Here is a 22,108-nt window from a genome sequence, read left to right on the forward strand (position 1 = left end):
AAGCAATGTATGAGTAGGAGAAGACTTGTAAACTATAGTGTCATTGTCTGAGAGGAGGAGGGACATTTATGACGAAATGGGAGATATATAAACCAATGTACATGAAATTATTGGCAGAGCTCTCGTAAATAAATGTTGCTGACTATTGTAGACTGGCCTTTGTCTGTTTCATTTCAACAAGAATCTTACACATTCTTGGTAGCAGACCGAGTAGTTTAATTGAAGTTATGAACATTGAGAACATAATTCTCTTAACAGAGAGCGCGAGAGAGAGGTGAGAGAGAGAGAGGAAAGAGAGAGAGAGAGGTAAGAGAGAGAGAGAGAGAGAGAGAGAGAGAGAGAGAGAGAGGAAAGAGAGAGGTAAGAGAGCGAGAAGTAAGAGAGAGAGGTAAGAGAGAGAGAGAGGTAAGAGAGAGAGGTGAGAGAGAGCGAGAGTTAAGAGAGGCAAAAGAGAGAGAGAGGAGAGAGAGAGAGGTAAGAGAGAGAGAGAGAGGTAAGAGAGAGAGTTGAGAGAGAGAAAGAGAGGTAAGAGAAGAGAGAGAGAGAGAGAGAGGTAAGAGAGAGAGGTAAGAGAGAGAGGTAAGAGAGAGCGAGAGGTAAGAGAGAGAGGTACGAGAGAGAGGTAAGAGAAAGAGGTAAGAGAGAGAGGTAAGAGAGAGGTAAGAGAGAGCGAGAGGCAAGAGAGAGAGAGGTAAGAGAGAGAGCGAGAGTTAAGAGAGGCAAAAGAGAGAGAGAGGAGAGAGAGAGAGGTAAAAGAGAGAGAGAGAGAGGTAAGAGAGAGAGAGAAAGTGAGATGGAAATGAACAACACAAATAAACCATGTCACTCAAACTCACCCACACACATAACAGTTTCTATTGACACACTCTCCCTCCCATCACACACATATCCTCCATCCCCATCACACACACTCTCCCTCCCATCACACACACTCTCCCTCCCATCACACACACTCTACCTCCCCATCACACACATATCCTCCATCCCATCACACACACTCTCCCTCCCATCACACACACTCTCCCTCCCATCACACACACTCTCCCTCCACATCACACACACTCTCCCTCCCATCACACACACTCTACCTCCCCATCACACACACTCTCCCTCCCATCACACACACTCTCCCTCCCATCACACACACTCTCCCTCCCATCACACACACTCTCCCTCCCATCACACACACTCTCCCTTCCATCACACACACTCTACCTCCCCATCACACACACTCTCCCTCCCATCACACACACTCTCCCTCCCATCACACACACTCTCCCTCCCATCACACACACTCTCCCTCCCCATCACACACACTCTACCTCCCATCACACACACTCTCCCTCCCATCACACACACTCTACCTCCCCATCACACACACTCTCCCTCCCATCACACACACTCTACCTCCCCATCACACACACTCTCCCTTCCTTCACACACACTCTCCCTCCCATCACACACACTCTCCCTCCCATCACACACACTCTCCCTACCATCACACACACTCTCCCTTCCATCACACACACTCTCCCTCCCCATCACACACAAATCCTCCCTCCACATCACACACACTCTCCCTCCCATCACACACACTCTCCCTCCCCATCACACACACATCCTCCCTCCACATCACACACACTCTCCCTCCCATCACACACACTCTCCCTTCCATCACACACACTCTCCCTCCCCATCACACACACATCCTCCCTCCACATCACACACACTCTCCCTCCCATCACACACACTCTCCCTCCACATCACACACACATCCTCCCTCCACATCACACACACTCTCCCTCCCATCACACACACTCTCCCTCCCCATCACACACACTCTCCCTCCCATCACACACACTCTCCCTCCCATCACACACACTCTCCCTCCCATCACACACACTCTCCCTCCCATCACACACACTCTCCCTCCCATCACACACACTCTCCCTCCCATCACACACACTCTCCCTCCCATCACACACACTCTCCCTCCCATCACACACACTCTCCCTTCCATCACACACACTCTCCCTTCCATCACACACACTCTCCCTCCCCATCACACACACATCCTCCCTCCACATCACACACACATCCCCGACCAAGGATTCATGTGCGCTGTTGACCAGAGCTCTCTGCCTGTCTGCCTGCCTGCTCCCTGCCTGCCCTGGTCTGTCTCTCCCATTATTGTACAGGTGCCCTCGCCTCTTCTCTCTCTCTCCCCGGAGCTTTGCTCGTCTACATCATACACATACATCGCTGACTTTTTTTCATCAGCAGTTGAACTATTTGATTAGTGACTTTTAGGGCCTTTATCAAACATGCTGTTGTTGTTCATTTTGCTAGTGTCTACCCTTGGCTTTTACAATGTTGGCGATACATTTAGAGCCCGTTGCACTGTGAATGATGAAAATATATGATTGTTTCTCCCTCCAGTATTGTGGGAGACCCCACGCTTGCTCCGGAAATGCACACGAGAACTATGCACATTTCTCCCGAACAATATGGTAGAAATGGGACTCTTGCTCTTACGTCAGGACTGTTCTCTTGGTACTGAACCATGTCTCTGGACTTCACACATCCCCTGTAATATGTGATGTTAAAGACTCTGGTGACTCTGGATTCTCCTTCAACTGCTGTCTGTAACTCCAAATGTTGTAACCCCCGATCTAGACTTGCCATTATCTTGCTGCTTCTGTTGTCTGGAAATGTCCAGTCTAATCCAGGTCCTGACATTCTTACCCCTGCTGAATTAAGTAGTCAGAGCGGCCTGAAGTTTTTGCATATGAATGTAAGAAGTCTCCTGCCGAAGCTTGATTTTGTGAATATATGGATAAAAACTGCCGACTCGGATGTATTGATGCTTTCTGAAACCTGGCTTAAAAAATCTATTACAGACAAAAATATTGGCATAAATGGTTACAATGTTTTTGGTACAGATGGTAAATCTAAGGGTGGTGGTGTTGCTGTATACATAAAATACAAGTTCTCTGGGGTCGTTCTGACTTCTGTTACTAAACCTCAGCAATTTGAATATCTGTCTCTGAACCCAAACCTCGGCTCATCTTTAGATATTGTTGTATCTTGTTGTTATAGACCATCTGCTACTGTTGGCTCATCTTTAGGTATTGTTGTATCTTGTTGTTATAGACCATCTGCTACTGTTGGCTCATCTTTAGGTATTGTTGTATCTTGTTGTTATAGACCATCTGCTACTGTTGGCTCATCTTTAGGTATTGTTGTATCTTGCTGTTATAGACCATCTGCTACTGTTGGCTCATCTTTAGATATTGTTGTATCTTGTTGTTATAGACCATCTGCTACTGTTGGCTCATCTTTAGGTATTGTTGTATCTTGTTGTCATAGACCATCTGCTACTGTTGGCTCATCTTTAGGTATTGTTGTATCTTGTTGTTATAGACCATCTGCTACTGTTGGCTCATCTTTAGGTATTGTTGTATCTTGTTGTTATAGACCATCTGCTACTGTTGGCTCATCTTTAGGTATTGTTGTATCTTGTTGTTATAGACCATCTGCTACTGTTGGCTCATCTTTAGATATTGTTGTATCTTGTTGTTATAGACCATCTGCTACTGTTGGCTCATCTTTAGATATTGTTGTATCTTGTTGTTATAGACCATCTGCTACTGTTGGCTCATCTTTAGATATTGTTGTATCTTGTTGTTATAGACCATCTGCTACTGTTGGCTCATCTTTAGATATTGTTGTATCTTGTTGTTATAGACCATCTGCTACTGTTGGCTCATCTTTAGGTATTGTTGTATCTTGTTGTTATAGACCATCTGCTACTGTTGGCTCTCTGGGTTGTATTTTCAGATTATCACAGCATGTCAACTCTGAGTTTGTCCTGATGGGTGATCTGAATCAGGACTGGATAACATCTAGCTCTGATCAACTTAAAATTCTGTGCAATACCTACAATCTCACTCAGAGTGTCAACAGTGTAACTAGGTTGAATATAAAATATTCTCTGAAATCCTCTTTGATTGATTTGATCTTAACCAAAACTCCTCATCGTTTTAATGCTTCTGGTATTTTTACAAATAACATAAGTGATCACTGTGCTATTCCCTGTGTAAGAGATGGTAATATTCCTAAGAAATCTCCACGTGTCATTACGAAAAGAAACTGGAAGCGGTTTGATATTCAAGGTTTTCTACATGATGTATCTAACATTGAATGAAATAGAATGGAATTAATCCCTGATGTTGAACTAGCCTTTTCTTACTTCCACAAGGCATTCCCCATCACACACACATCCTCCTTGCCCATCACACACACATCCTCCTTGCCCATCACACACACATCCTCCTTGCCCATCACACACACATCCTCCTTGCCCATCACACACACATCCTCCTTGCCCATCACACACACATCCTCCTTGCCCATCACACACACATCCTCCTTGCCCATCACACACACATCCTCCTTGCCCATCACACACACATCCTCCTTGCCCATCACACACACATCCTCCTTGCCCATCACACACACACTCTCCCCTACCTCCTTGTAGCAGAGTGCTGCAGAGGGCCTGAGGGGGGGTGCAGGACGCAGGCAGCTGAGGCTCCAGGGTTTGGGGGTGTTGGGGGGCTCCAGAGGCCCCCACATCATGGTGCTGTGTGGAGCCCCGTGTGATGAGGGGTGGGGCAGGGTGTGGTAGGCTGGGGCCACAGTCATCGCACAGCCCTCTGCATGACGGGATGGAGTCAAAGGGTGGGAGGGCAACTGATGGAGGGAGGAGAGGAGAGGAGAGGAGAGGAGAGGAGAGGAGAGGAGAGGAGAGGAGAGGAGAGGAGAGGAGAGGAGAGGAGAGGAGAGGAGAGGAGAGGAAAAGGAAAAGGAAGGAGAGGAAAAGGAAATGGAGAGGAAAATGAGAGAATGAGAGGAGAGAGAAGTTTTATGAAATTCAAATGTATTTCCCAGAGCTTGCAGATTACACACATGACCAATTCACCCGAAGTGTGCATGCTTGTGTGTGTGTTACTGACCGTGTGGCAGGGGACCGTGAGGGGTTTGTGGCTGGGGGCGGTGGCTTGTCTAGTCTGCCGGGTCAGATGGTCCACCCAGTCCTGCAGGTCCTGCTGACTGTTACACACCACCTGAAGACACTCAAATAGACGGCCTGGAAACAAACACACATTACACACATTATACACACATTACACACATTATACACACACACACATTATACACACAAATTATACACAAAACACACATTATACACAAAACATATAGCCTCCAACACTCTACTCAGCAAATTGGATGCAGTCTATCACAGTGCCATCCGTTTTGTCACCAAAGCCCCATATACTACCCACCACTGCGACCTGTATGCTCTCGTTGGCTGGCCCTCGCTTCATATTCGTTGCCAAACCCACTGGCTCCAGGTCATCTATAAGTCTTTGCTAGGTAAAGCTCTGCATTATCTCAGCTCACTGGTCACCATAACAACACCCACCTGTAGCATGCGCTCCAGCCGGTATATTTCACTGGTCTCCCCCAAAGCCAACACCTCCTTTCCTTCCAGTTCTATGCTGCCACTGACTGGAACAATTTTTTTTAAATCACTGAAGTTGGAGACTCATATCTCCCTCTATAACATTAAGCATCAGCTGTCAGAGCAGCTTACCGATCACTGCACCTGTTCACAGACCACCTGTAAATAGCCCATCTGTAAATAGCCCATCCAACTACCTCATCCCCATATTTGATTTAGTTTTTCTGCTCTTATGCACACCAGTATTTCAACTTGCACATCTATCACTCCAGTGTTTAATTGCGATATTGTAATTATTTTGCCCCCATTGTCACGTTCTGACCTCTATTTCCTTTGTTTTTTGTATTTATTTAGTATGGTCAGGGCGTGAGTTGGGTGGGCAGTCTATGTTCGTTTTTCTATGTTTTGGGTCAGTTCTATGTTTTCGGCCTAGTATGGTTCTCAATCAGAGGCAGGTGTCATTAGTTGTCTCTGATTGAGAATCATACTTAGGTAGCCTGGGTTTCACTGTTTGTTGGTGGGTGATTGTTCCTGTCACTGTGTTTGTTTTCACAGGATAGGCTGTATAGGTTTTCACGTTCCGTTTGTTGTTTTTGTAGAGTTAAGTTATTTCATGTATCGTTCAGTTTCCATTAATTAAAGAACATGAGTAACCACCACGCTGCGCTTTGGTCCGCTTCTTCTCCTCCTATAGACGAACACCGTTACAGAATCACCCACCACAACAGGACCAAGCGGTGTGGTAATGGGCAAAGGAGAAAGCAGCAGCAGGAGCAGCGCGAGGAGGATTGGACATGGGAGGACGAACTAGACGGTAAAGGACCTTGGGCTCAGCCAGGAGAGTATCGCCGCCCCAAGGAAGAACGGGAGGCGGCGAAAGCGGAGAGGCGCTGGTATGAGGAGGCAGCGCGGCGTCGTGGATGGAAGCCCGGGAGTCAGCCCCAAAAATTTCTTGGGGGGGGGCTAACAGGGAGTATGGCTACGCCAGGTAGGAGACCTGAGCCAACTTCCTGTGGTTACCGGGGGGCTAGAGAGACCGGGCAGGCACCGTGTTATGCTGTGGAGCGCACGGTGTCCCCAGTGCGGGTGCACAGCCCGGTGCGGTACATTCCAGCTCCGCGTATCGGCCGGGCTAGAGTGGGCATCGAGCCAAGTGCCATGAAGCCGGCTCTACGCATCTGGTCTCCAGTGCGTCTCCTTGGGCCGGCTTACATGGCACCAGCCTTGCGCACGGTGTCCCCGGTTCGCCTGCATAGCCCAGTGCGGGCTATTCCACCTCGCCGCACTGGCAGGGCGACCGGGACCATTCAACCGGGTAAGGTTGGGCAGGCTCGGTGCTCAAGAGCTCCAGTGCGCCTGCACGGCCCGGTCTATCCGTCACCACCTCCACACCCCAGCCCTCCGGTGGCAGCTCCCCGTACCAGGCTGTCTCTCCGGCCCATCCGTCCAGAGCCTTCCTCCTCTCCAGCGCTGCCGGAGTCTCCCGCCTCTCCGGCGCTACCAGAGCCTTCCTCCTCTCCAGCGCTGCCGGAGTCTCCCGTCTGTCCGGCGCCTCTGCCGGAGTCTCCCGTCTGTCCGGCGCCTCTGCCGGAGCCTCCCGCCTGTCCGGCGCCGCTGCCGGAGCCTCCCGCCTGTCCGGCGCCTCTGCCGGAGCCTCCCGCCTGTCCGGCGCCTCGGCCGGAGCCTCCCGCCTGTCCGGCGCCTCTGCCGGAGCCTCCCGCCTGTCCGGCGCCTCTGCCGGAGCCTCCCGCCTGTCCGGCGCCTCTGCCGGAGCCTCCCGCCTGTCCGGCGCCTCTGCCGGAGCCTCCCGCCTGTCCGGCGCCTCTGCTGGAGCCTCCCGCCTGTCCGGCGCCTCTGCCGGAGCCTCCCGTCTGCCCAGCGCCGCCCGTCTGCCCAGCGCCGCCCGTCTGCCCAGCGCCGCCAGCGCCGCCCGTCTGCCCAACGCCGCCAGCGCCGCCCGTCTGCCCAGCGCCGCCAGCGCCGCCCGTCTGCCCAGCGCCGCCAGTGCCGCCCGTCTGCCCAGCGCCGCCAGTGCCGCCCGTCTGCCCAGCGCCGCCAGTGCCGCCCGTCTGCCAGGAGCCGCCAATGCCGCCCGTCAGCCAGGGGCCGCCAGTGCCGCCCGTCAGCCAGGGGCCGCCAGTGCCGCCCGTCAGCCAGGGGCCGCCAGTGCCGCCAGTCAACCAGGGGCCGCCAGTGCCGCCCGTCAGCCAGGGGCCGCCAGTGCCGCCAGTCAACCAGGGGCCGCCAGTGCCGCCAGTCAGCCAGGGGCCGCCAGTGCCGCCAGTCAGCCAGGGGCCGCTAGAGCCCCTCCGCCCGGAGCAGCTGCCCCTCTGTCCCGAGCAGCTGTCCCTCTGTCCCGAGCAGCTGTCCCTCTGTCCCGAGCAGCTGTCCCTCTGTCCCGAGCAGCTGCCCCTCTGTCCCGAGCAGCTGCCCCTCTGTCCCGAGCAGCTGCCCCTCTGTCCCGAGCAGCTGCCCCTCTGTCCCGAGCAGCTGCCCCTCTGTCCCGAGCTGCTGCTTCACCTCTGTCCCGAGCTGCCCCTCTGTCCCAAGCAGCCCCTCTGTCCAGTGGGGTCATTGAGAGGGGTGGGCATGGGGAGTAAGCCACGGAGGCGGACAATACGGCGGACTAAGACAATGGCGAAGTGGGGTCCGCGTCCCGCGCCAGAGCCGCCACCGCGGACAGACGCCCACCCAGACCCTCCCCTATAGGTCAAGGTTTTGCGGCCGGAGTCCGCACCTTTGGGGGGGGGTACTGTCACGTTCTGACCTCTATTTCCTTTGTTTTTTGTATTTATTTAGTATGGTCAGGGCGTGAGTTGGGTGGGCAGTCTATGTTCGTTTTTCTATGTTTTGGGTCAGTTCTATGTTTTCGGCCTAGTATGGTTCTCAATCAGAGGCAGGTGTCATTAGTTGTCTCTGATTGAGAATCATACTTAGGTAGCCTGGGTTTCACTGTTTGTTGGTGGGTGATTGTTCCTGTCACTGTGTTTGTTTTCACAGGATAGGCTGTATAGGTTTTCACGTTCCGTTTGTTGTTTTTGTAGAGTTAAGTTATTTCATGTATCGTTCAGTTTCCATTAATTAAAGAACATGAGTAACCACCACGCTGCGCTTTGGTCCGCTTCTTCTCCTCCTATAGACGAACACCGTTACACCCATGGCCTATTTATTGCCTTACCTCTCTTATCTCACCTCATTTGTACATGATGTATATAGATTTCTCTACTGTATTATTGATTGTATGTTTGTTTATTCCATGTGTAACTCTGTGTTGTTGTATGTGTCAAACTGTTTTGCTTTATCTTGGCCAGGTCACAGTTGTAAATGAGAACTTGTTCTCAACTGGCCTACCTGGTTAAATAAAGGTGAAATAAAAATAACACACACATTATACACAAAACACACATTATACACAAAACACACATCACACACACCACAGTCGTCTTACCAGAAAGCTGAAAGGAGTTTTTGTGGGTCTCACTGTCCTCTAGCGGGGTCACAGTCATACCAGACAGTGGCAGCTTCCCCTGTAGACAAGAAGCCATCATCACCATCTGACTCCACACTCAACATGGTGGTCCATCAACACCATCTGACTAAACATGTTGGTCCATCAACACCATCTGACTCAACATGGTGGTCCATCAACACCATCTGACTAAACATGGTGGTCCATCAACACCATCTGACTCCACACTAAACATGTTGGTCCATCAACACCATCTGACTCCACACTAAACATGTTGGTCCATCAACACCATCTGACTCCACACTAAACATGGTGGTCCATCAACACCAGCTGATTAAACATGTTGGTCCATCAACACCATCTGACTCCACACTAAACATGTTGGTCCATCAACACCATCTGACTCCACACTAAACATGTTGGTCCATCAACACCATCTGACTCCACACTAAACATGTTGGTCCATCAACACCATCTGACTCCACACTAAACATGGTGGTCCATCAACACCATCTGACTAAACATGTTGGTCCATCAACACCATCTGACTAAACATGGTGGTCCATCAACACCATCTGACTCCACACTAAACATGGTGGTCCATCAACACCATCTGACTAAACATGGTGGTCCATCAACACCATCTGACTCCACACTAAACATGGTGGTCCATCAACACCATCTGACTAAACATGGTGGTCCATCAACACCATCTGACTAAACATGTTGGTCCATCAACACCATCTGACTAAACATGTTGGTCCATCAACACCATCTGACTCCACACTAAACATGGTGGTCCATCAACACCATCTGACTAAACATGGTGGTCCATCAACACCATATGACTAAACATGGTGGTCAATCAACACCATCTGACTAAACATGTTGGTCCATCAACACCATCTGACTAAACATGTTGGTCCATCAACACCATCTGACTCCACACTAAACATGGTGGTCCATCAACACCATCTGACTAAACATGGTGGTCCATCAACACCATCTGACTAAACATGGTGGTCCATCAACACCATCTGACTAAACATGTTGGTCCATCAACACCATCTGACTAAACATGTTGGTCCATCAACACCATCTGACTCCACACTAAACATGGTGGTCCATCAACACCATCTGACTAAACATGTTGGTCCATCAACACCATCTGACTCCACACTAAACATGTTGGTCCATCAACACCATCTGACTCCACACTAAACATGGTGGTCCATCAACACCATCTGACTCCACACTAAACATGGTGGTCCATCATCACCATCTGACTAAACATGTTGGTCCATCAACACCATCTGACTCCACACTAAACATGTTGGTCCATCAACACCATCTGACTCCACACTAAACATGTTGGTCCATCAACACCATCTGACTCCACACTAAACATGGTGGTCCATCATCACCATCTGACTAAACATGGTGGTCCATCAACACCATCTGACTAAACATGTTGGTCCATCAACACCATCTGACTCCACACTAAACATGTTGGTCCATCAACACCATCTGACTCCACACTAAACATGTTGGTCCATCAACACCATCTGACTCCACACTAAACATGTTGGTCCATCAACACCATCTGACTCCACACTAAACATGGTGGTCCATCATCACCATCTGACTAAACATGGTGGTCCATCAACACCATCTGACTAAACATGGTGGTCCATCAACACCATCTGACTAAACATGGTGGTCCATCAACACCATCTGACTAAACATGTTGGTCCATCAACACCATCTGACTAAACATGTTGGTCCATCAACACCATCTGACTCCACACTAAACATGGTGGTCCATCAACACCATCTGACTAAACATGTTGGTCCATCAACACCATCTGACTCCACATTAAACATGGTGGTCCATCAACACCATCTGACTCCACACTAAACATGGTGGTCCATCAACACCATCTGACTAAACATGGTGGTCCATCAACACCATCTGACTAAACATGGTGGTCCATCAACACCATCTGACTCCACACTAAACATGGTGGTCCATCAACACCATCTGACTCCACACTAAACATGGTGGTCCATCAACACCATCTGACTCCACACTAAACATGTTGGTCCATCAACACCATCTGACTAAACATGTTGGTCCATCAACACCATCTGACTCAACATGGTGGTCCATCAACAAAATCTGACTCCACACTAAACATGGTGGTCCATCAACACCATCTGACTAAACATGTTGGTCCATCAACACCATCTGACTCCACACTAAACATGGTGGTCCATCAACACCATCTGACTCCACACTAAACATGGTGGTCCATCAACACCATCTGACTACACACTAAACATGGTGGTCCATCAACACCATCTGACTAAACATGTTGGTCCATCAACACCATCTGACTCCACACTAAACATGGTGGTCCATCAACACATCTGACTCCACACTAAACATGGTGGTCCATCAACACCATCTGACTCCACACTAAACATGTTGGTCCATCAACACCATCTGACTAAACATGGTGGTCCATCAACACCATCTGACTCAACATGGTGGTCCATCAACACCATCTGACTCCACACTAAACATGGTGGTCCATCAACACCATCTGACTCCACACTAAACATGGTGGTCCATCAACACCATCTGACTCCACACTAAACATGTTGGTCCATCAACACCATCTGACTAAACATGGTGGTCCATCAACACCATCTGACTCAACATGGTGGTCCATCAACACCATCTGACTCCACACTAAACACGGTGGTCCATCAACACCATCTGATTAAACATGTTGGTCCATCAACAAAATCTGACTCCACACTAAACATGGTGGTCCATCAACACCATCTGACTAAACATGTTGCTCCATCAACACCATCTGACTCCACACTAAACATGGTGGTCCATCAACACCATCTGACTCCACACTAAACATGGTGGTCCATCAACACCATCTGACTCCACACTAAACATGGTGGTCCATCAACACCATCTGACTAAACATGTTGGTCCATCAACACCATCTGAATCCACACTAAACATGGTGGTCCATCAACACCATCTGACTCCACACTAAACATGGTGGTCCATCAACACCATCTGACTCCACACTAAACATGGTGGTCCATCAACACCATCTGACTAAACATGTTGGTCCATCAACACCATCTGACTCCACACTAAACATGTTGGTCCATCAACACCATCTGACTCCACACTAAACATGTTGGTCCATCAACACCATCTGACTCCACACTAAACATGTTGGTCCATCAACACCATCTGACTCCACATTAAACATGGTGGTCCATCAACACCATCTGACTAAACATGGTGGTCCATCAACACCATCTGACTCCACACTAAACATGGTGGTCCATCAACACCATCTGACTCCACACTAAACATGTTGGTCCATCAACACCATCTGACTAAACATGGTGGTCCATCAACACCATCTGACTCCACACTAAACACGGTGGTCCATCAACACCATCTGACTCCACACTAAACATGTTGGTCCATCAACACCATCTGACTCCACACTAAACATGTTGGTCCATCAACACCATCTGACTCCACACTAAACATGGTGGTCCATCAACACTGGGTCTTAGTCACTAAGGAACGCCGTAGCAAAAATGTGTGTTTCTTATTGGACAAGTTCATGTAGCCCCTTCCGTGTTTCAGTCCAATTTCTTCCATTTGGTGCCAAATGAACATGACCCTGGTAGTAGACTAGGGGTAGTAGACTAGGGGGTTAGCGGTCAGGGGTCATACCTGGAATATAAAGCCACTCATCCTTGGAGTGGCAGACAGCATGAGGAGGACATGAGGGAAGAGCATGAGGTAACGCTCCAACTTCTCCTAGAGAGAGAGAAAGAGAGAGACAGAGAAAGAGAGAGATAAGACATGAGAGAGAGAGGTAAGAGGAGATAAAGGTAAGAGAAGAGTGAGAGAGAGAGATGGGTAAGAGAAGAGAGATTGAGAGGTAAGACATGAGAGAGAGAGGTAAGAGAAGAGCGAGAGGTAAGAAAAGGGAGAGAGAGACAGAGACAGAGACAGAGACAGAGACAGAGAGAGAGAGGGAGAGAGAGAGAGAGAGAGAGAGAGAGAGAGAGAGAGAGAGAGAGAGAGGGAGAAACAGAGAGAGAGGGACAGGGACAGGGAGAGAGAGGTAAAAGAAGAGAGAGAGAGGTAAGAGATGAGAGAGCGAGAGAGAGAGAGAGATAAGAGAAGAGCGAGAGAGGTAAGAGGAGAGCGAGAGAGGTAAGAGAAGAGTGAGAGAGAGAGGGGTAAGAGAAGAGAGAGAGAGGTAAGAGAGAGAGAGAGAGAGAGAGAGGTAAGAGAAGAGAGAGAGGTAAGAGAAGAGAGAGAGAGGTAAGAGAGAGGTAAGAGAAGAGAGAGAGAGAGAGCGAGAGAGAGAGAGGTAAGAGAGAGAGAGGTAAGAGAGAGAGAGGTAAGAGAAGAGAGAGAGAGAGAGATAATAGAAGAGAGAAAGAGAGAGAGAGAGGTAAGAGAGAGAAGCCACTGTTAATAGTGTTTTCCTCATCAGAAAATCATCAGTTATTATTCTAATGTTACTGTGAGGTTGTTGTTAGGTTTTCCTCTGACCTCTGCTCCTGGGCTGTTAACCAGAGCCTGACTCGTGTAGAGAACAGAGCCCAGTGTTCTGATGTCCTCTCCCTCCCACAGCCTGATGGACTCAGTCACTATCTGCAGCTCCAGCTCCTTCCTCTTCCTCACCTCCTGGCACTGGGCCTGTCGCCACGGAAACACCATCAGCACCACACCATGGGTTGCCATGGGAACAGCATCAGCACCATGACCACAGAAACAATGTAACAATGTGCATCCATAGATACATAATGACTGTGTGTGTACAAGTGATATACACTGATATCATTACAGTATAATATGTTGACTCATGACTCGCATGTCACTGCTAATGGGGTAACCATGGAAACAATAGGCCATGTTGGAGTGGGTGTGACTCACCGAGAGGCTGTTGAATGTTGTCATACACTTCTGGATGTCTGGCCGGTCGGGGTGACTCTCCTACAGTTATATACACACACACACACACACACACACACACACACACACACACACACACACACACACACACACACACACACACACACACACACACACACCACTATTAGTGAATGACGGCGTCCTCTTACACAGAAGACAACAGTTCTACAGCTACACACACACACACACACACATCATCAGTGATTGAGGTCATTCTATTACGAACACACACCTACACGTGTCACACACACACACACACACACACATACATCATCCGTGATTGAGGTCATTCTATTACACACACACACCTCCATGTGTCTTTCCAGTTCCTTCGTTAGTGTGGGGTATGTGTCCAGCCTCATGAAGGGTTTACTGAGACCTGTGGTCAGAGTCAGGATACCTGGACTACTGGCTCCTTTCCCCTCCATAAACTCCCCCAGCTCCTCACTCGATAGAGAGGGAGAGAGGGGGGCAGGAGAGAGAGAGGGGGAGAGGAGAGAGAGAGGAGGGAGAGGAGGGAGAGAGGGGGGGCAGGAGAGAGAGAGGCGGGAGAGGAGAGAGAGAGGAGGGAGAGAGGGGGGCAGGAGAGAGAGAGGCGGGAGAGTAGAGAGAGAGGGGGAGAGGAGAGAGAGGGGGGGGGCAGGAGAGAGAGAGGGGAGAGGAGAGAGAGGGGGGGGAGAGGAGAGAGGGGGGGGCAGGAGAGAGAGATGGGGGAGAGGAGAGAGAGAGGGGGCAGGAGAGAGAGAGAGAGAGAGAGAGAGAGAGAGAGAGAGGGTAGGGAAAGGAGAGAGAGAGGGTAGGGAGAGGGGGGATAATTGAATTGACAGGTCTAATTATAGACCTAGTTATAGTTACCTAATTATAGACCTAATCATACACTAGTTGCTTGTGTAACAATACATCCTTGTTGTATAGTAGGGATGCTATGACATCAGGTTCATGCTGCATGGGGTCTAAGTTACCTGTGCTGGGTGAGCACGTTGACTGCCGAGGGGTGGTTGGAGCAGTAACCCACATAGAGAGCCTTCATCTGGGGCATGAGATTCAGGAAGAAGCTCCCTACCTTCTGCTGGCTCTCTGGAAGTCTGCACATGGGAAAACACACACAAGATGTGTGTCTCTGTAGCACAACGATGACAAGCTGACTGAATTAAGGACCACTGTAGTACCACAACTAACCACTAGATATCCCTATATCCTTTATTTACCTCAAAGGGAAACTGCCTTGACATATCCCAAGTAGCAGCAGGACAGATCTGATTGGATTAGACCAGCAGTGACAGGTTCTTTCTCTGATCCCTGTGATGCTGATTGGTGGAAAGGTAGGACTTACTTGGTGCACTCCTCCAGTGATTGGACGAGCATCTGCTGGAAGGTGCTGATCTCCTCCAGGTTCCCCAGGATCAGATACACATCTGTACTGCTCAGTCTGGAGAGAGAGGAGAGGGGAGGGGAGGGGGAGAGGAGGATGAGAGGAGGATGAGAGGGGGAAAGAGCAGGAGTTTTGGAGTGAGGCCAGTAGATCCAATCCAACCAGCGGCCATATGTCATCACAGTGGACCTACTAGTGGACCTTACTTCTCTGTGCTCTGGAGAGATCTGAGGTAGTTAGTCAGAAGGCTCTGGAGGTCCTTGGAATATTCTGTCTCTGTTTCTAGAATGTTCTGCAGCACCTGGGGGGAGAAAGAGAGAGAAAGAGAGAGAGAGAGACAAAGACAGACAGACAGACAGACAGACAGACAGACAGACAGACAGACAGACAGACAGACAGAGAGAGAGAAAGAGAGAAAGAGAGAAAGAGAGAAAGAGAGAGAGAGACAGAGGGAGAGAGTGTGTCTTTGTAACTCTGAACACTTTCACTCCCTCTGACTCCTAACCCCTCACCCTTGTCCTCCCATTGGCCCAGGGCCTCTAAACAGTCTCTATGACAGGGAGATAGTCCAGGACTAGACAGGTCAGAGAGTTACTCCTGGACTAGACAGGTCAGAGAGTTACTCCAGGACTAGACATGTCAGGTAGTGAACAGAGGAGAAATAGAGAGGTGTAGTGTAGAGAGGAGAAATAGAGAGGTGTAGTGAACAGAGGAGAAATAGAGAGGTGTAGTGTAGAGAGGAGAAATAGAGAGGTGTAGCGTAGAGAGGAGAAATAGAGAGGTGTAGCGTAGAGAGGAGAAATAGAGAGGTGTAGTGAACAGAGGAGAAATAGAGAGGTGTAGTGTAGAGAGGAGAAATAGAGAGGTGTAGCGTAGAGAGGATAAATAGAGAGGTGTAGTGAACAGAGGAGAAATAGAGAGGTGTAGTGTAGAGAGGAGAAATAGAGAGGTGTAGCGTAGAGAGGAGAAATAGAGAGGTGTAGTGAACAGAGGAGAAATAGAGAGGTGTAGTGTAGAGAGGAGAAATAGAGAGGTGTAGTGTAGAGAGGAGAAATAGAGAGGTGTAGTGTAGAGAGGAGAAATAGAGAGGTGTAGTGTAGAGAGGAGAAATAGAGAGGTGTAGTGTAGAGAGGATAAATAGAGAGGTGTAGCGTAGAGAGGAGAAATAGAGAGGTGTAGCGTAGAGAGGAGAAATAGAGAGGTGTAGTGTAGAGAGGAGAAATAGAGAGGTGTAGTGTAGAGAGGAGAAATAGAGAGGTGTAGTGTAGAGAGGAGAAATAGAGAGGTGTAGCGTAGAGAGGAGAAATAGAGAGGTGTAGTGTATAGACTCCCTCTCTCTAGTATAGTACCGTAATTTCCGGACTATAAGCCGCTACTTTATTCCCAGGCTTTGAACCTGGCGGTTTATACAATGACGTGGCTAATTTATGGATTTTTCCCGCTTTCACAAGATTCATGCCGCCAAAAAACTGAGCACCGTCACATAATATGACGTAAATCGAGCGCGCTCAAACTTCCCATCATTCTGATTACGGTAGTCATTTTGTCACCCTCATCATGGCAAAGAAACTGAGAAATTCATATGATGCAGCTTTCACGTTGAAGGCGATCGATCTGGCTGTTGGAAAAGGAAATAGAGCTGCTGCACGGGAGCTTGGCCTTAATGAGTCGATGATAAGACGTTGGAAACAGCAGCGTGAGGAACTGACTCAGTGCAAAAAGACAACAAAAGCTTTCAGAGGGAAGAAAAGCAGATGGCCCGAACTAGAAAATGAGCTTGAAGACTGGGTCAACACACAGAGAGCAGACGGCCGAGGTGTTTCAACTGTGCAGATCCGACTGAAAGCCAAAACAAATCGCCACCGCAATGAAGTTTGAGGATTTTAGAGGTGGACCATCGTGGTGTCTAAGATTTATGAGACGTAAAGGCCTGTCCATCAGGGTTACGGACGAGTCTGTGTCAGCGGCTCCCTCCCGACTACGAGGAAAAAGTTTCAAACTTCCGCAAATTCACTGATGCAAAGATAGCGGAGCATTCCATCGGCCCGCACGACTTCATAAATATGGATGAGGTTCCTCTGACGTTTGACCTGCCTCTCACTCGGACTGTCAACAGGAAAGGCGAATCATCCGTCACGCTGAAAACAACTGGGCATGAAAAAACGCACTTCACCTGTGTTCTGAGCTGCACGGCACCGGGGGAAAAGCTTCCACCGATGTTGATTTTTAAACGCAAGACGATGCCAAAAGAAAAATTCCCGAGAGGAAAGTCAACAAGAAAGGATGGATAACGGAAGACCTAATGCATCAATGGCATACGGAGTGTTACGGCAAGCGACCGGGAGGATTCTTTCACAAGAACAAGGCATTGCTCGTGTTGGACAGCATGAGGGCCCACATAACAGATTCTGTGAAAGAAGCCATCAAGAGGACAAACTCAATTCCAGCTGTGATTCCTGGGGGCACAACAAAGTATTTGCAGCCACTCGACATCAGTGTAAATCGTGCATTTAAGGTGGCGCTCCGTGTTCAGTGGGAGGCTTGGATGACAAGTGGGGAGAAATCCTTCACTAAAACGGGCCGCAGGCGAAGAGCAACTTATGGTCAAGTCTGCCAGTGGGTCCTGACAGCGTGGAGCATTGTCAAAAAATCCACTATCATCAACGGGTTTGGAAAGGCTGGACTGCTGCGTGTTGAAGGGGAAGCATGAGCTCAGCGGGGAATTTGCCTCCGGATGAAAGTGACGAGAGCGACAATGAAAACGATCCAACATCGGATGAAGCAATTCTGAGGCTTCAGTGGTTTCAGTGCACAGGAGGAGGAAGATAGTGACCAATGACTTTCTTGGTAGGCTACTGTTTACTGCAATTTTTTATTTTTTTGTTACAAGCCGTGTTTCGTTAAAGCCTATTTATTTTTGTTACAAGCCGTGTTTCGTTTAAAGGCTGTGTAAAGTTCATTTGTTTAAATTTACCGGTAGGCACCTGCGGCTTATAGACATGTGCGGCTTATTTATGTACAAAATACATATTTTTTTTAAATTCCATGGGTGTGGTTTATATTCAGGTGCGCTTAATAGTCCAGAAATTACGGTATGTATTTCCGTGTTCTTTCATCTCCATAACCCAGAGCATGGACAGACATTAAAATGTCAGGGAAACACACACATTCAGAGAACTAGGTGGAGCTACAGCATTAAGAGTAATGTCCATCGAGCCAGAAGGAAAGAGAGACATGATGACCAGGTCATACCAGGTTGTAGTAGGTCTTGCTGATGGCTGTAGTGTCAAAGCCTTTTGGAGGACTCTTCAGGGTCCCAGATTTGGGAGACACTTGTTTGTCTGAGAGGGAGAGGGGGAGAAAGAGAGAGAGTAGAGAGAGAGAGAAAGGGAGAAATGAGTTATCTCCACATCAGACCTTTTCTTTCTGATACTATATGAGGTCCAGTTGCAGGAATACAGACAGGACACCTACCACGGCCTTTAATCTCACGGACATAGTTGCTAGGGAACCAGCCGGTCTTGCCGTTGAGGTTCCCCTCCCACCAGCCGCCCTCCTCCTGGCGTGTCACGTTGATGACATCACTCTTGTTGAAGGACAGCTCGTCCTCATTGGTCTGCTCAAAGTTGAAGCGAGCCTTGACCAATAGCTGCGTCCGGCTGCCCTCAGACATGTCCTATAGGGGAGGTAAGGAGGGGAGGAGAGGGGTAGAGAGGGGAGGAGGAGGAGGTAGAGAGGGGAGGAGGGGAGAGGGGTAGATAGGGGCGGAGGAGGTAGAGAAGGGAGGAGGAGGAGAGGGGTAGAGAGGGGAGGAGGAGGTAGAGAGGGGAGGAGGGGAGAGGGGTAGAGAGGGGAGAAGGAGGAGGAGGTAGAGAGGGGAGGAGGGGAGAGGGGTAGAGAGGGGAGGAGGAGGAGGTAGAGAGGGGAGGAGGAGGTAGATAGGGGCGGAGGAGGTAGAGAGGGGAGGAGGAGGTAGAGAGGGGAGGAGGAGGAGGTAGAGAGGGGAGGAGGAGGAGGTAGAGAGGGGAGGAGGGGAGAGGGGTAGAGAGGGGAGGAGGAGGAGGTAGAGAGGGGAGGAGGAGGTAGATAGGGGCGGAGGAGGTAGAGAGGGGAGGAGGAGGTAGAGAGGGGAGGAGGAGGAGTAATGTAAAGAGGTACAGAGAAGAGGACAGATGGAGATGGAGAGATAGAGAGTGGAATGAGAGGTAGGGAGGGGGAGGTGAGGAAAGGACAGAGGGATGAGGAGGCAGAGACGAGAGGGTGAGGTCGAGAAGGGAGGAGAGGTATGGTATTGGGAAGAGAGTAAGAAAGTGAGGGCCTGAAGCTTCAGTAAGGCTTGAAGAAGGGCCTGAATCCTGAAGATTAGCCCACACAAATCTCCATTTGACATACAGTGGGGAGAACAAGTATTTGATACACTGCCGATTCTGCAGGTTTTCCTTCTTACAAAGCATGTAGAGGTCTGTAATTTTTTTATCATAGGTACACTTCAACTGTGAGAGACGGAATCTAAAACAAAAATACAGAAAATCACAATTTTTAAGTAATTCATTTGCATTTTATTGCATGACATAAGTATTTGATCACCTACCAACCAGTAAGAATTCCGGCTCTCACAGACCTGTTCGTTTTTCTTTAAGAAGCCCTCCTGTTCTCCACTCATTACCTGTATTAACTGCACCTGTTTGAACTCGGTACCTGTATAAAAGACACCTGTCCACACACTCAATCAAACAGACTCCAACCTCTCCACAATGGCCAAGACCAGAGAGCTGTGTAAGGACATCAGGGATACAATTGTAGACCTGCACAAGGCTGGGATGGGCTAAAGGACAATAGGCAAGCAGCTTGGTGAGAGGGCAACAACTGTTGGCGCAATTATTAGAAAATGGAAGAAGTTCAAGATGACGGTCAATCACCCTCGGTCTGGGGCTCCATGCAAGATCTCACCTCGTGGGGCATCAATGATCATGAGCAAGGTGAGGGATCAGCCCAGAACTACACGGCAGGACCTGGTCAATGACCTGAAGAGAGCTGAGACCACAGTCTCAAAGAAAACCATTAGTAACACACTACGCCGTCATGGATTCTGCAGCGCACGCAAGGTCCCCCTGCTCAAGCCAGCGCATGTCCAGGCCCATCTGAAGTTTGCCAATGACCATCTGTATGATCCAGAGGAGGAATGGGAGAAGGTCATGTGGTCTGATGAGACAAAAATATAGCTTTTTGGTCTAAACTCCACTTGCCATGTTTGGAGGAAGAAGCAGGATGAGTACAACCCCAAGAACACCATCCCAACCGTGAAGCATGGAGGTGGAAACATCATTCTTTGGGGATGCTTTTCTGCAAAGGGGACATGATGACTGCACCGTATTGAGGGGAGGATGGATGGGGCCATGTTTCGCGAGATCTTGGCCAACAACCTCCTTCCCTCAGTAAGAGCATTGAAAATGGGTCGTGGCTGGGTCTTCCAGCATGACAACGACCCGAAACACACAGCCAGGGCAACTAAGGAGTGGCTCCGTAAGAAGAATCTCAAGGTCACAGAGTGGCCTAGCCAGTCTCCAGACCTGAACCCAATAGAACATCTTTGGAGGGAGCTGAAAGTCCGTATTGCCCAGCGACAGCCCCGAAACCTGAAGGATCTGGAGAAGGTCTGTATGGAGGAGTGGGCCAAAATCCCTGCTGCAGTGTGTGCAAACCTGGTCAAGAACTACAGGAAATGTATTATCTCAGTAATTGCAAACAAAGGTTTCTGTATCAAATATTAAGTTCCACTTTTCTGATGTATCAAATACTTATGTCATGCAATAAAATGCTAATTAATTACTTAAAAATCATACAATGTGATTTTCTGGATTTTTGTTTATCATTGTTTTTGTTTATGTTTATATCCCCCCCCAAGCAGACACATCGATGGCTCTGAACAAACTTTATTTAACTCTTTGCAAACTGGAAACCATTTATCCGGAGGCTGCATTCATTGTAGCTGGGGATTTTAACAAGGCTAATCTGAAAACAAGACTCCCTAAATTTTATCAGCATATTGATTGTGCAACCAGGGGTGGAAAGACCTTGGATCATTGTTACTCTAACTTCCGCGACGCATATAAGGCCCTGCCCCGCCCCCTTTCGGAAAAGCTGACCACGACTCCATTTTGTTGATCCCTGCCTACAGACAGAAACTAAAACAAGAGGCTCCCACGCTGAGGTCTGTCCAACGCTGGTCCGACCAAGCTGACTCCACACTCCAGGACTGCTTCCATCACGTGAACTGGGACATGTTTCGTATTGCGTCAGATAACAATATTGACGAATACGCTGATTCGGTGTGCGAGTTCATTAGAACGTGTGTTGAAGATGTCGTTCCCATAGCAACGATTAAAACATTCCCTAACCAGAAACCGTGGATTGATGGCAGCATTCGCATGAAACTGAAAACGCAAACCACTGCTTTTAATCAGGGCAAGGTGTCTGGTAACATGACCGAATACAAACAGTGCAGCTATTCCCTCCGCAAGGCTATCAAACAAGCTAAGCGTCAGTACAGAGACAAAGTAGAATCTCAATTCCATGGCTCAGACACAAGAGGCATGTGGCAGGGTCTACAGTCAATCACGGACTACAGGAAGAAATCCAGCCCAGTCACGGACCAGGATGTCTTGCTCCCAGGCAGACTAAATAACTTTTTTGCCCGCT

At 49.0% G+C, this 22,108-nt stretch overlaps 1 protein-coding gene across 2 annotated transcripts in view; it reads right to left on the bottom strand.

Annotated features, from left to right (window-relative positions):
* LOC110520531 (rho guanine nucleotide exchange factor 7-like) overlaps positions 1 to 22,108 on the bottom strand; it is a 51,281-nt gene that overhangs the window by 11,445 nt on the left and 17,728 nt on the right. For both annotated transcript variants that reach the window (XM_036975092.1, XM_036975091.1), the window contains 12 exons: positions 18,884 to 19,085; positions 18,662 to 18,750; positions 15,616 to 15,710; positions 15,371 to 15,466; positions 15,000 to 15,122; positions 14,346 to 14,484; positions 13,999 to 14,058; positions 13,615 to 13,761; positions 12,781 to 12,867; positions 8,976 to 9,054; positions 5,019 to 5,152; positions 4,534 to 4,755 (listed from right to left, as the gene is read on the bottom strand). In XM_036975092.1, coding sequence (XP_036830987.1) covers positions 4,534 to 4,755; positions 5,019 to 5,152; positions 8,976 to 9,054; positions 12,781 to 12,867; positions 13,615 to 13,761; positions 13,999 to 14,058; positions 14,346 to 14,484; positions 15,000 to 15,122; positions 15,371 to 15,466; positions 15,616 to 15,710; positions 18,662 to 18,750; positions 18,884 to 19,085 — 1,473 coding nt within the window. The remainder of the gene's footprint in view (positions 1 to 4,533; positions 4,756 to 5,018; positions 5,153 to 8,975; positions 9,055 to 12,780; positions 12,868 to 13,614; positions 13,762 to 13,998; positions 14,059 to 14,345; positions 14,485 to 14,999; positions 15,123 to 15,370; positions 15,467 to 15,615; positions 15,711 to 18,661; positions 18,751 to 18,883; positions 19,086 to 22,108) is intronic.

Source organism: Oncorhynchus mykiss, chromosome 3 (genome assembly GCF_013265735.2).
Source record: "Oncorhynchus mykiss isolate Arlee chromosome 3, USDA_OmykA_1.1, whole genome shotgun sequence".
Lineage (NCBI taxonomy): Eukaryota > Metazoa > Chordata > Actinopteri > Salmoniformes > Salmonidae > Oncorhynchus > Oncorhynchus mykiss.